Genomic DNA, 16,121 nt, shown 5'->3' with positions numbered 1-16,121 from the left:
CGGCCCTCCTAGTCCGTGCCGAACTCTTAATCTCATCTAGTCCCACCTACCCGCACTCAGCCCATAACCCTCCACTCCTTTCCTGTCCATATACCTATCCAATTTTACCTTAAATGACACAACTGAACTGGCCTCTACTACTTCTACAGGAAGCTCATTCCACACAGCTATCACTCTCTGAGTAAAGAAATACCCCCTCGTGTTTCCCTTAACTTTTGCCCCCTAACTCTCAAATCATGTCCTCTCGTTTGAATCTCCCCTACTCTCAATGGAAACAGCCTATTCACGTCAACTCTATCTATCCCTCTCAAAATTTTAAATACCTCGATCAAATCCCCCCTCAACCTTCTACGCTCCAATGAATAGAGACCTAACTTGTTCAACCTTTCTCTGTAACTTAAGTGCTGAAACCCAGGTAACATCCTAGTAAATCGTCTCTGCACTCTCTCTAATTTATTGATATGTCTATCAATATGCATTGCATATGCATTGTCATATGTCTTATGTCTATCAAATCTCCCCTCAGCCTCCGCCACTCCAGAGAAAACAATCCAAATCATCCAAGGATCCTTTACCTTTCCATCCATGTCCTTCCTTCTTACTGGAAATACTATACCTATCCTGTACTCTCCAGCTGGATCTTTAAATGCCTCTGTGTCAGATATGAACTCGCCCAAAAACACCTGTTCCCGATTAACACTCCCCAGTTCCTGCCTAAGACTCTCAGAATTTGCCATACTCCAATTTAATATTCTCCCCCAAGGCCCATGCATATCTTTATCAACAACACCCTTAAAACATGAGCTGTGACCACTGTTCTCTCACTGAATGATTAGTCACCTGGCCAGTCTCAATAACAAACACTAGGTCCAGTATGGACCTTCCTCTTGTTGAACTACATTATGAATTAAGAAATTCTCTCAGATGCATCGAACAAATTCTGCCCACCTAAAACTAAGCATGTCCCAGTCTATGTTAAATAAGATGAAGTCACCTACTACACTTTTACACCTTTCCCTAATCTGCCTGCATATCTATTTATCATTGTCCTGGTGATTATTGGGGTGGGGTGGTAGGGCTGTGGTATAACACCACAGTAATTGCACCTTTCTTATATTTGACTTTTACCTGTGTAGACTCAATGGATAGGCCCTCAATGTCCCCTGAGTGCAGTTATGATATTGTCCCTGATTAATAGCACAGCTCACCCTACCCTCTTTTACCTCCTTCTCGATCTTTTCTAAAATATCAGAACTCTGGAAAACTTAGCAGCCATTCCTGACCCCCTATCAACTAAATGGCCACAGCATCATTGTTCTATGTAGTAATCCATGTTCTAAGTGCATCATTCTTACCAATAAAACTCCTAACATTAAAATGCACAATTTTCACCCCATCTGTCTCATTGTGTCTATTACCTTGTTCTTGCTGATCATGACATTAACCTTCCACTCAATCCCTCCACTTTTTGAACTGGAGGTCTGCTTCCCATCCCACTGCCAAATTCATTTAAACCCTCCCAATTATTACAAATGAACCTCCCAGCCAGCAAGCTGGTTTTCTTCCAATTAAAGTGCAATCGCCATTCTTGTACAGGTTACCCCTGCCTAGAAGGAATTCCACCTGCACTCTACACCAGTCCATCAGCCATTCATCTGTTCACATTCATTCAAGAGCATGTATGAGTTAGTAGCAAATTCATTTCCCACAATGTCGTTGTGCTAGTGAGGTTTTAAGACTACGCACTTTCAGAATTTCACTTCATTCTGATTTATGTTGAACTTCTAATATAAATTACAATTAAATATTAGCAGCACACAAGCCTGACATTTGAATTCTGGATATTGTTAGAACTGATATTATTGACTAATTAAAATTGTTACAAGCTTTAATACATTATCTGCTCTATCAAACTGTACATGATATACTTGTAAATAATTTAATCCAATAAAAGCATTAAGACTTTAAATTAGAAACTACATTGTCATATGCAAAGCACACTAGACGGGACCAATGCATTGCAAGGTTCTTTATCTTCTCCTCAGGTGCTGGTTGCATAACTGCACTTGTTTTAATTGTCTTTTTTTAATTTTAAATTGGACTCAGATTCATCATATAATGGATCAGCAACAATGGTTATTAAATGTTTTATTATTTAATCCTCAATTTACCTTAAAACCAGTTTCCATAATACAAAGTGCAAAGATGCCACATCGCATTAATATTTTCTGTTTCAAGTCAAATCTTTTTGTAACTTACTTCCATTCCTTCAAAAGGAGGTGGGTCCTTCAGCTTGCCAACCTTTTTTTCAAGTTTTTCTAAAAAGAACAACACTTCATATTTTTAGTACCAAAAGCAACACTTGAAATGATTCAATCCATCAGCAAAAGCAACATTTTCTTTAATGAAAAAAGGAAAATGCTGGAAACTCTCAAATCAAACAGACTTTACATTTTAGATCCATCAAAACAGGGAAAAAGGAAAAGTAAGTTCAGTTTTCAGCAGCAGAAAACTGAACTTGTTTCTTTGGGGGAGGAATGGATAGAACAAAAGGAAATACAAGCTAATGCTTGGTAAGGTTCATGTTAAGCGAGTTTATTTTGTAAGTTACCTAACTACTTAATCAAATTATTAATAACTATTTCAAAAAATATGATTAATAAACAATATGAAGAATAAACCAGATATTTCTAATGCCATATATCTAATTTACACCAACACAATGCCATTTTATCAGAGTGTATTAAGAGGTAGCCTCTCTTCATTCATAGTGGAATACATTAGTTATATGGAGTTCCAAAAGGCAGTGAACAAAGTGCCTTTGAAAATATTCTCACATTCAATTGCACAGTATTAAAGCTATTGATCTGGTTTGCAAATAGTCTGAACAGCAGGAGAAACATAAGGATAACTGGAATGACAGGAGTCCCAGCACAGACTACAGGGAACTGCAACTATTCATCTTATTTTTAATAACTGGATAAATTACAAGTCATATATCCAAATTTACCAGTATAAGCAATGTAGATGGATTACAAAGAGATACTGGTATATTATCAAAGCTGATATATATGAAATGCAATGCATACAAATGTAAGGTCAAAGATTTTGCATGCAACAGCGTAAAAAAATCAATTTTCTTTTATGAAGGTTTAGTTTATATCCCGAAAACTTTCCAAATTCATTTAATAGTTTCAATAAACTAGGAATGGATTCTTCAGGATTCGAAATATAAACTAAGAGATCATCAGCATAAAGAGAGATCTTATGAACAGTCCCATTTATGAAAATTCCATGAATATCTTTAGCTTCACGAAGTGCAATAACCAAGGAATCCAGCACCAAATTAAATAACAAAGGACTTAACGGACATCCTTGTCTCGTAACCAGCGAAAGCCGAGAAAAAGGAGATCTGCAATTATTAGTAATAACAATAGCAATAGGGCTTTTATATATCATTATGATCCACTTATTAAAGTTAATACCAAAGCCGAATTTCTCTAAAACGTTCAGTAAGTATTTCCATTCAACTCTGTCAAATACCTTTTCAGCATCGAGAGAGACAACACATTGGGGAGTCTTAGAAAAGGATGAATATATAACATTTAACTGTCTCCAAACATTAGAGAAGGAATAACGGCCCTTTATAAAACCTGTCGGTTCTTGAGAGATAATTTCAGCTAGAAAATTCTCCAGCTGATTAGCCATTATTTTTAAAAGAATTTTAGCATCCACATTTAATATTGAAATAAGGTCTATATGAAGCACAGTCAGTAGGGTCTTTACCTTGCTTAAGAATTAAAGAAATAGAAGCTTCATAAAATGTGGGAGTTAACGCTCCTATCAAAAAAGAATCCTTAAGCATTTCCAACATATATGGAGAAAGCAATTTTTCAATTTTTTTTATAAAATCCTACAGAATAACCATCCAGTCCAAGAGCTTTACCAGATTGCATTGAAAATAATAGCTTTCTGAATTTCGTTTTCAGTAATAGGAGCATCAAGAGTTTGTTGATCTTCAACAGAAATTCGAGGAAAATCGATCTTTTGTAAAAAGGCATTCATTTTAGAAGAATCAACTGGAAACAGATTTATAACTGCTATTTATGATTCTAAACATTTGGATCATCTTATGGCTAACACAAAAGAGCACAGTTTTAAAGTGCTTGGAAGTAGGTACAGAGGAGATATCAGCGGTAAGATTTTTTTTACGCATAGAGTGGTGAGTGCGTGGAATGGGCTGCCAGAGATGGTGCTGGAGGCTTATAAAATAGGGTCTTTTAAGAGACTCCGGGATAGGTACATGGAGCTTAGAAAAATAGAGGGCTATGGGTAACCCTCGGAAATTTCTAAAGTAAATACATATTCCGCACAGAATTGTGGGCTGAAGGGTCTGTATTGTGCTGTAGGTTTTTCTATGTTTCTATGTTTTCTAGATCATGGAGCCCATTTACACAGGTCAATAACATTTCATAGACATTGCAGAGACAGAAAAAAAATCAAGGCTGCCAAAGTGAAGGCCTGCTTGACAAAAAAAAACATATTTCACTTGAGAAATTATGCTCCAGCTGAAAAAAAATTGTGGTTAAACCATACTTGGAGCACAGAAAAATATTTCTGATGCCAGGTCATAGGAAGGATGATTGGCCTTCAAAGGAGAACAGGAGAAATAAGAACCTCTGAAAGGAGAAATTAGAGGAACTAGAGCTATGTTTCCTAGAATTCAGAAGGACTTTCAAGATAATAGGGATGGCTGACAGCATACTGCAACAGAAGCTAATTCTGGAAATCAGGCACTGTTCCCACTGATCTTCGTGGGCATGCGATAACTGACATGTTCTGGCGCATATAGCCTTCGTTGCTGTATAGCTGGAATTTTCTTTCATATTATGTCTATTTAAAGTGCCACACAGTTTTCAGGCCGTGTAAAAATTTCCTGCTCAGAGCAATGATTGGTTCGAGCAGCTATATAAAAAAATTAAGTGGGAACATTGAGATCAGGACAAGAGGAGATTAAAAACAGGCCTTTCAAGTATGCTAAGCAAATTGTTAACATCAAACTAGTGACTGATTTTTTTTGTTACGTAATGTACTAAGAGACACAAGACAAATTTGGGAAGAATTCAGTTACAGATCACCAACTACTTCAGTAAAAGAAAGAGCAAGATCTAGGGACTTACGGCCAATTCTTGTTCCAATATTTATACTCAAATAACTAATGCCAATGCAACAGTGATGAAGCTAGGACACAGATTAATGCAGTCCATCAATTTTGCAATGAGTTCTAGCAGGTTTTTTTTAAACTAGAATCAAGATGATTTTGAGTAGACACTAATGAATACAAGTCTAGATAGGAATCTATAGCATCATATCAGAAACTATTCTAACCGGCTAGGAAGCAACATGAGAAAATCTAAACATATTCAGCTTCTTCAGAAAGGAGGCTTCTCCCAATGTTTTTACACACTCAAAAACCAACCACTCAAGGAAACAGATTTACAGACATCAATTTGTCAAGGTATCCTAGCCTAAGATCATTAAAAACATGTGATCGCAGTACAGCCTATCCTTAAGCTATGGGAGAGCTGATATTCCGAGAAAACGGACCCTATCACAATTTTGAATACATAAAGCTGTGCTATCAGCACATGAGTAAAGAAAAAAAAATTGTATTCAGTTTCTTTTTACACATAAATTTGATGAGATCATATTTTATTCCGTATCTCAAATGCCTGAGTAGCAATTTGTGAATTCTGTAAAGGCGAATTTCTGTATACCGAACAGCTATAACATAGACCTGCATAGCAACTCAAAATGTTGCTAAAAATAGAAACAAAACAGCAATGAAATAATGTATTTTGAACAAACTATTTAATTTTCATTTTTATAAACAAGGTTTCACTGTTAATCTATATCATGTAGAATCCGGAGACAAGGTCATATCATTAAAGAGCAAACACGAGGATATCTGCAGATGCTGGAAATTCAAACAACACACACAAAATGCTGGTGGAACACAGCAGGCTAGGCAGCATCTATAAGGAGAAGCACTGTCGACGTTTCAGACCGAAACCCTTCATCAGGACATCCTGACGAAACGTCGACAGTGCTTCTCCTTATAGATGCTGCCTGGCCTGCTGTGTTCCACCAGCATTTTGTGTGTCTTGTCATATCATTAACCTCATTTTGATCTAGTTTGGTGCTTTGATTTACACATTTAAAATTCAAATGCTTATTAACAAAAAGATTTACTGCAAACCACTGCTTTGTGCATTTCTGTGACAAATTTAACCATCTCAGTATGATTTTCATGTGATTTAGGCTAGGCCATAAAAAGTTTCCATGCTGCTGCCTATATCTACTCTTGTAATTGAATTTTGTTATAAATCTGAAAGCAACAGAATACTGCTGTGGTAATCAGTTCACGGTGGGGAGGGTGTTACCCTGAAGACAAGTCAGGTGTACAATCAGAGCAGATTAGACAATACTTTAAGTACATCCTCACAAATATATATAACGGCATCAAGCTTCCCAAAATGCAATAACTCACATCTATCTGGATTGAAAACCATATGCAATTCTCAGCCCAAATACCTAGCTGATCAAAATCTTCCTGTAATTTTTCATGTTCTTCTACACTCTCAAGACCACCACCTATATTTAGTAATATCCTCAAACTTTCTAACAATATATATATATATACACGTATGTGCGTGTGCGTACACTTAGAGATGGGCGTGGTATGGATGGGCGCACATGTACGTATATTGTTAGAAAGCTTGAGGATATTACTAAAACAGGAGGTGCTCTTGACAGTGTAGAAGGTTATGAAAAATTAAAGAGAAATCTTCATCAGTTAGGTATCTGGGCTAAGGATATAAATAATATTTTAATATTAAAGTCTATTGAATACTCTTTATCATATCAGAATATTTTTCTCCTTGCTCTCAGTTGCATTTAATTACATGCTATCTTCACTGACGGCACTGTGGATTCCGATTATTTGGCACACATCGGGAGCATTGTATCTTGACCCAATTAAGCGGCTGCCCCAATTAACTAAAGTTTCATGGAAATAGTTTAAAAATGAAAAACTGTTTAACTGAGTAACAAATTATGTATTTAAATGAAATACAGAACAAATTGGAACACTGTCGATATTACCACACTAATATAAAACTCTGTATTAGTTATCAACGGAGGAAATGATACAGTGCATGCTGCCATGTTTTGATTGGCTGTAAGTGAATAAAATCAGTGCAGACACCTAGTGCAGATAATAGACTGCCTTCATTGCCTTCCTGTATGAAGTAGTGTCAAAAATCACTGCTTTTTAATTTGTCACTGACAAGCATTTGTAACTGACTCTATTTAAAAATCTGTTCACTCTGAAGTCAAACTAGTGTCAAGACTGAAGCTAGTTAGAAACTGTTGCATCCTCCAAACTTAAATTTTCATTGTAACATTCAAGATAATTGTCGATACCTTCATAATTCTTAACTTGAATTAGTGAAATCGTGTCATTTTCACTCCCTCTATTTCTGGACTGAATGCCTGAAATCACAACAAGCGAAACAGCTCAGTTTTACTGCCTATTTCTCACCAACTTACCAGTAACAGAAATCACAACTTTTTGAACACAAATATATGCAACTGATTCTATTTAAAAATTGTTTGCTCTAATCAGTGGGGCATCTAATGGCCACACAAGTGTGCACAACTGACACTAGTTACAAACTGTTTGACAACAGTCTCCTGCCCCAATTAAGTGTCACAGCGTTTCAAATAAACAAAGAGTGTTCTGGCTATTTTCTCAATTAGTATTTGTTCTTTAAGAGTATATACAGTATGTACATACACATAGACACACAGAGCAAAAGTCTTAAGCGCATGTAAAAAAATTCTGTAAAGTGAAGATGCTTTCAAAAATAATGAAATGAAAAGTTTCTAAATATCAAAAAAAACTATAAAGAGCAATACACAGTTAAAAAAAGGTAAATCAGTGTTTGGTGTGACCACCCTTTGCCTTTAAAATCAATTCTCTTAGGTACGCTGTCATGCAGTTCTATAAGAAAATCATATGGTAGACCATTCCAAGCATCTTGGAGAACTTACTACGGTTCTGCAGATTTTGCCTCTCTCGCTTGCTTCTGTTTCTCCAGGTAATCCCAGACAACCTTGATGATTTTGAAATCAAGCCTCTGTGGAGGCCATACCATTCTGTTGTAGAACTGCTTGTTCTTCTTTTCGCTGAAGATAGTTCTCTGTGACCTTGGCCATGTGCTTGGGGGTCATTGTCCTGCTGCAGAACGAAGATGGGACTGATCAGATGCTTCCCTGATAGTATTGCATGATGGATGAGAATCTGCTTGCATTTTTCAGCATTGAGGATTCAATTAATTCTGGCCAGATCACCTACTCTATTTGCAAGAATGCAGCTGCAAACTGGCAGGGAACCTCCAGCGTGCTTCATTGCTGGCTGCAGTCACCATGTATTGCCCTCTAGCACTTCTACGGACAAAATGCCTCCTGCTTGTGCCAAAAATTTTGAATTTTGACTCGTCAGTCTAGAGCAGTTGCGGCCACAGTTCAGCACCCCAGTCTTGGTGTTTTCCTGTATAGCTTTGTTTCCACTTCAGAGCAATGGCTTTTGGCAGTAACTTTTCCACGAAGACTACTTCTGACAAGACTTCTCCAGACTGTTAAGGGGTGTACTTCAGTTCCAATAGTTATTGAGACTTCAGAGCTAATAGCAGTGATGGGCTTCTGATTTAGAAGAGATGTCAATTTGATGTATCTCTCATCAGCTGCACTCAGTTTCCGTGGCTGACCACCACATTTCTGGTCCTCAACTTTGACTGTTTTCTTGTGCTTCTTCAGAAAAGTTCGGACAGCACATCTTGAAACTCCTGTCGGCTGCAAAATTTCTGCTTGTAGAGATCTTGCTGGTATAGAATGATCACCTTGAGTCTTGTTGCTATGCTCACTTTTGCCATGGTGTAAGAATTGATGATTTGAAGGTTAAACGGTCATATCTGCCACACCCTCAACTTTTAGTTTGATTGTCCTTCACCCAGTTTGATTCCTTCTACACACATTTCTGCATCACCAGCTTAGTTCATGCAACTTATGTCATTGATTAATAGCACCTGTTTGTTATCTTTGCTTAATCATGCACTAAGCTAGATACCTACAAAGTGATCAAGCTTTTATTTGAAAAGTGGCCTCTTACTTAAAGTGATTTTCTTTAAATATATATGATAGATAGATATATTTTTCATATACTATATTATATATTTTTTTAAATTACAAACACCAACTAGGACTGACCTCTATGGCACACCCCTGGACACAGGCTTCCAGTCCAAGGAACCATTCTCGACTATCACCCTCTACTTCCTACCACTGAGCCAACTAAAAGCTATCTCTCAGGATCCCTTCCAGATTCTACCCACAACCAACATTGGACTCATCAGCATGTAGTTTCCTGGCTTGTTTCTGCTATGGATTTTAAACAATGGTACCACATTAGACACTCCCTTGTTTTCTGCAATTCACCTGTGGCCATAGATGAAGCAAAAATCTCTGCAAGTACCTCTGCAATTTCTTCTCAAGCTTCCCACTAGCTCTGATGAAGCACCATATTTGGCCCTGGGGATTTATCCACTTTTACACTCTTCGAAGTCTCCTGTACCTCCTCCCTGCTAACTTGTATGTAGTCCAAGACAACAATACTCATTTCACCATTTCCTTAGCATCCATTTTTTTCTCCACAGTAAAACTTGAAGAGAAACATTCATTAAAAATCTCCGCATTTCCTTTGGTTCCATACACAGACATCCATACTATTTGTTTAAAGGAACATATTCTCTCATGGCCACTCTTCTACACTTACCAAACCTACAGAATCTCTTGGGATTTTGCATCACCTTGCCTGCCAGATCTTTCTCATATCCTCTTTTTAACCTCCTTATTTCCCTTTTAAATGCACTCATATGAATCAATAGTTCCATTTAATATCAGAAAATGCATTCAATATACAATCTGAAATTCTTGGTCTTTGCAGACATCCACAAAAACAACCATGCCCCAAAGAATGAATGATAGTAAAAACGTTAGAACCCCAAAGCCCCTCCACTCCCCCTCCCATGCACAAAGAGCAAATAAGCAACCCCCCTCCCCCACTTACTTCAGCAAAAAAAAAGTATCAGCACTCTCCACCCTCCAAGCAAGCAACAGCAAAGCCCCCAAGTCATCAAGAGATTCATTGGTTTCTAATTGCTCACATATAGCATATGTCTCCTTTGCCTTCATCAAAGCTTCAAAATCTTTTGTCAACCAGTGTTCCCTGAACTTGCTAGCCTTGCCCTTCACCCTAACAGTTATTTCTCCCAAGTAGTAAGGCTGATCAACACCTCCATCCACTAACCCACCCTTCCACAATCCCCACCAACACTCTTATATCGTTTTCTGTCAGTTACCTTTTCTACAGACACTCATATGCCTAGCATTACATTATGGACATACAATCAACCTATGTATAGAATCTATCTTACATACTTATATTTATTACATTTTTTTACCATTGTGTTCTTTATCTTGTATTTTTTTGGGCTGCATCTGAATAACAGTAACTATTATTTCATTTTTCTTTACACTTGTGTATCAGAAATAACATTAAACAATGTTGAAGAGCAACTCACCCAAAATCCTGGAGGAACTCAGCAGGCCAGGCAGCATCTATGGAAAAGAGCAAATAGTTGACACTTCAGGCTGAAACCCTTCATCAAGACTGCATCATGAAGGGTGCTGATGAAGGGTTTCGGCCCGAAACATTGACTGTTTACTTTTTTCCATAGATGCTGCATGGCCTGTTGAGTTCCTCTAGCATTTTATGTGTGTATTGCTTGTATTTCCAGCATCTTGCTGATTTTCTTGTTTTTGAAGAGGAACATGCAGGCCATTAACTCTTGACATCACACCTTTCACGGCCTCCCACTCAGGAGATGCTACTTTCTCTATCAAAATCTCACCCAATCAACCACTGCAAAATCCCACCTACTGGCACCAAAATTTGCTCTGCTCCAGTTCAGGACTTTTAACCTGTGAACTTGTCATACCTTTTCTATAACTATTTTAAAACCAAAAGAAGTGCTCACCACATACCTCATTTGCCAGAAGATGGTAGTCCAGTCTTGCACTCCCTCCCGTATATTGATAAAGGAAGCTTCCCTGGGCACGTTTCATGAATTCCACTCTGTCCAAACTTTTCAAACTATGGTTCCCAGTCAATATTACAGAACTTAAAATCTCCCACCAATCCTATCCTATTATGTTTAAAACCAACTGCAATCTATACAAATACTTTATTTGCTCCTCCAATTTCTAATGCCTATTGGGAACATATAATATAACCCATCAGAGTGATCATCCCCTTCTTATTTCTAAATTCTATCCACATAGCTCACTGGATAGTCCCCCAAAAATATCCTAATGACTATTGTTATGTTCTTTTCTATCAAGAAGGCAACTTCCCTGTTCTCTAACCTGTTCCTCCTTTGTCAAGCCTGTAGCATCTGTATCGTGGGATACTGAGCTGGCAATTCTGCCCTTCTCTCAGCCATGTTTCTGTTATGGCTATGATATACCATATCCCAGAACCAATCTACACCAAGTTATGTACTCCTGTCTATCCCAACAAAATTAACCACAGTATTATTCCCAATTTTTCATCAGCCACTCTACTGCTCAGGGACTGTGGTGGGTTAAAATAGCTACTGACTCAAACAGTAATCAACAAAATGCAGTTTACCAATTTTAGCAACTGAGCTGAATGACCTTTGGTTAAAGTCTATTCTGTTGGTTCCTTGAATACTTTTAGTTAAAATGAAGAAAAGGCCATGACAGCAGAATTCATGAATTTAACTAACCAAAATCTCTTTGATTTCAATTTGACACATCATTCTTCCCTACTACTTTCCAAGATCACCTGGGCAGCAATTAAGTAAAAGTTTATGTCTCAGGAGTGCAAATAACATCCAGTCCTACATAACATATACATAACTCTTTTGGATGTAAACTAAAGAGGATGTTAATGTGAAATCAAAAGGATTTAGCCACTTTTCATAACAAAATGTCACAGTATTAAATATCAAAACCCATCCCCAATTGAAAATTCACATTACTTTAACAAGGACTTACAAGGATTTGTGGGGACTTGATCTCTGAATGTCAATTAAAGAGATCAAAATATTCCTAAGTTTGTACATTTTGCCACAAACAGCATAACAAGAGACCTTTGCAAATCTTTGTGGTTGCTAGTTGTAATTACTTATGTAACAAAGACTAATTCCAAACAGATAACATTGGTAAATTGCTACCTCTTCCTTGAGGACTTTCCCTGCGATTCTGAAGGTAGTAGATCAGCTGTTCAACCTCTGCTAGTTTACTTGGATGAATGAGCTTGCATTCTTCTACTACCTTGCGTGCCAGCGATGCAATGTCAGTGTTAGCATTCAGGCTTTTCAGACGAATACTGAAAACAACAATGAGCAAGAAATCAACATCATGAACAACTGATACAATAATATGGAATGAGAAAATCATGATAAAATACAAGTCAATAGTACAGTCCATTACTTATGGGTAAAAGACAAGGAAAATTCAGTTGTAAAGCCAACTTTATTAAATACCGTAGATTTCGCACTACAGAGCGCACCTGATTAAAAGCCGCTGGCTCTAATTTTAGAAAGAAAATCAATTTTGTACTTGTACAGGCCGCACCGGATTTTAGGCCGCACCGGATTTTCGGCCGCAGGTGTCCCACGTTGTAATATGAGATATTTACACAGAAAGATATTACACGTGAGGATTTTTTAACTTTTAATTAAATCCATATGGTAACATAAACAAATACATATTGCAAATGCTTTTTTTCGAACCGTGCCTGTAACGCGGCTACTTTTAAATATACATACGTATCGGTAACACAAATTAAGTTGCGTATACTTTTTTACTGAACAACATTCCAATATCTCCTAACGACTGGTAAAAAATATATATACTGCAGCCTACCAGGAAAAGTTATTGATCGCCTTTAACTTAAAAGCAGCGTTCGCTCGCCCCCCCCCACCTTACCGTTTATCGCAAACCGGTATTTCCCACAAGACGCGGCAAAACCGGGTGTGACGTCATAGCATCCCAGGATGTAGTACAGAAAACTTCTAACTTAGAAATTACTAACAAATGAATTACTAAGCGAAAATATTATAAACTAAATAACTGCCATAAAGGCAGCACAATGCTTTTCTTCGAGTGTTTTCCATGTTGATGAGGGTGAGTACAAATGACTGATTTACAATAATTTAATTGTGAAAGTGCGCTTGATTTATCGTACAATTTCATTGGACCTCTGTGAACTACTCATCAATTTTATTGGTCTACTGTTACGAGGCAAAATGTTTTTGGCGGCATGAAAAAAAACATGCATTAGCCGCACCGTAGTAAAGGCCGCAGTGTTCAAAGCTGTTCAAAATGTGGGGAAAAAGTAGCGGCTTATAATCCGACATCTACGGTACACAAATCTCAAAATCAATCTTTCACTATTAGCTTTACAAAACTGACAACACATTTCTATCTTCATGTTTTAAGGCAACATATTGTTTTCGTCTATTAAAAACTAAAACTCTTAACGATGTAGTTTTGGTCACTGTGATCCATCTTTTTAAACAGTGAAAAAAAAAAATCACTTGAGCTGTCACGATAACCATCCCAAAATATTTACTGGAGAGCATTAATGCACATCTATTCCCAGATTCTTGCTGAAAATAAAATTATATAGATAAATAGTATAAAGTGCAAAATTCATAACAGAGTGCCAAGATGACTAGTTCACTTCAAGTTCCGGTCCCTATTTTCAAAGATGTACTATTGAATGCAGAGTGGTTTGATGGTAATTAGTATGCAAGTACTAAGCCTTTACCTAAATTACAATTTGGAAAAATTGCAGATTGCACAATATTACACCTTCACAACCTTTTAACTTGGCTCGAGTACTGGGTGCCATGCATCATTTGTTAATGCAAATAACCTCCTCTGTTCTGCATATCTGTTACAAAAAGGGAAGGAAAAGTTGACACAACAGTGGCACCTGGTACACATGGACCGATAAACATACATAAGCATAGGTGAGGAATTAGAGATTGTCGAAAAGTACAACAATATTGGGTGTGATGCCTTTGGAAGTTTCAGGGAAAATCAAACAATTCTACCCATGAGGGATGCATGCTCTCATGATTGAACCACACCATTTATTAAGCAATACCTCCTCCAAGCCAGCAGAATTAAAGCCCACCTACCACTCCAAGCCATTATGCTGACAGCCACCAATTTACTCCATATTCCCTAATGAAGAATAGCAGCTGGTTCCCAAGAGGAATAACATCTATTATTTGCAACATATTACCCTTTCAAAAATACCTTATGCAGTTTAAGCAGTTTCTATTCATCACTCTCCATCACCCCCTTCCCAATGTAGTCCTGAAACTGCCTAAAGACTTCTGCAAATTATTGCTTTGTTTGAACCTGCTATCAAGTTGCGCATAAGTAAATACACAGCATGGTTTTCCAGCAAATTTTGTAATACATCTCAAAGGATTTGGCTTTTTGTGCAAATAGACTCCAGCGAGAGAGAAAAATGGAAAATATCAGATATCAGAGAATCTGTGTCACTGTTCTAGCCCAAGACAAATTTTCACTGTTTTAGAAGGAAAGGCAGATCCAATGAAAGCTTGGTATTAAGCCAACTTAAGCTAACCTGGAAAACAATGAACTTCTGTCAAAGGATTTGCTTCTTCACTTCCAATACATATGGCGCTCCAACATTCAAAGTTTATAATTGCACTTTGTAGGTTAACTGTTAAAATGCACTACTTAAAAGCCTATTTCTACTTAAAACACTATTTCTGCGTACCTGCCAAAATTTATCTAAAATGACCAAGTGTAAAAAGGCAGTACTACTGAACAACTAGTTTATGCAGTACATAAATGCAAACTGGAGGCCTTGATTGCCATACAAGTTATCATGATAATTGTGCAAATTTCATAATAAACGGATGGCATAACTTTCTTGCCTCCTTTGCAGGTTGCCAAAAATCTAGAATCACCATTTATATGAAATTCAAATAATCCACATTTGAGCACGAAACCCAAAATTCAAGAGGAAACCAAAATTCCAAATTTTGAATGCTGATTCCATGTCAAAGATAAAAAAAAATTATAGATTGTGATTAGCAGTTTACATTATTATCCTTCAAGGATAAGCTGATATTCCCAAAATCACACTGCAAATCAATTAAAGATTCCATGACTTGAATCAACTAGTCTTCTCTATATAAACAAACCAATGGCTTATGGTTTTTATTTTTTAATATTTTGCAACTATTAATAATCCTCACTTTTTCATTAATACCTGGCAGCAGTCACTAAGTCATGGATGGCAAAATGATTGTTGACCCAAATCTCTTATAAATTAAAAATGTTTATTTCAATTACCTTAACAATTAAGTATGATAACTAGGATTAGCAGCTTCAAATTTATTGTTGAAGTGTCCAATTGCTTACAATTTATAAGATTCAAATAGTCCAAAAATTTATATTTAGCAGTTCAGAAAAACAGATTTTAAACAACTAAATCTCATTACAAGTACAGTGAATTCCAGTTAAATGGGTCATCGGTTAATCGACGCACCGACTTATTTAGGACAATTCTTAAAGAACAAAAATGGGCCACGGTAACATAGCAGCTAGCTTGATGCTATTACAGTCTGGACTGTAGCAGTTCTGAGTTCAATTAAGGCACTCTCTAAGGAATCTCTGCACATTTTTCCCCTGAAATGAGTGGGTTTTCACCAGGTGCTCCGGTTTCCTCCCATCATTGTAAATTATCCCGTGATTACTTTAGGGTTAAATCAGGGCTGTTGGGCATTGCTGGGCAGCTCAGCTTGAAGGGCCAATTACATTTCCTATTGCCCAATGTATCTCTAAATAACATACACAAAACTAAATGAAACCTAATTAAGAAAATAACCAGGATTCCCTTTATTTATTTGGGACACTATACC

At 37.1% G+C, this 16,121-nt stretch overlaps 1 protein-coding gene across 2 annotated transcripts in view; it reads right to left on the bottom strand.

The window, feature by feature from the left end:
* Positions 1-16,121, bottom strand: part of kifap3a (kinesin-associated protein 3a) — a 204,630-nt gene that overhangs the window by 152,964 nt on the left and 35,545 nt on the right. Inside the window, exons 3-5 of one of the 2 annotated variants that reach the window (XM_073063254.1) lie at positions 12,381-12,535; positions 7,486-7,554; positions 2,260-2,318 (exon numbers count right to left, since the gene is read on the bottom strand). In XM_073063254.1, coding sequence (XP_072919355.1) covers positions 2,260-2,318; positions 7,486-7,554; positions 12,381-12,535 — 283 coding nt within the window. The remainder of the gene's footprint in view (positions 1-2,259; positions 2,319-7,485; positions 7,555-12,380; positions 12,536-16,121) is intronic. The other variant, XM_073063255.1, reaches the window with a different exon arrangement.

Source organism: Hemitrygon akajei, chromosome 12 (genome assembly GCF_048418815.1).
Source record: "Hemitrygon akajei chromosome 12, sHemAka1.3, whole genome shotgun sequence".
NCBI classification, from domain to species: Eukaryota; Metazoa; Chordata; class Chondrichthyes; order Myliobatiformes; family Dasyatidae; genus Hemitrygon; species Hemitrygon akajei.
This window is presented reverse-complemented; position numbering and strand designations above follow the sequence as displayed.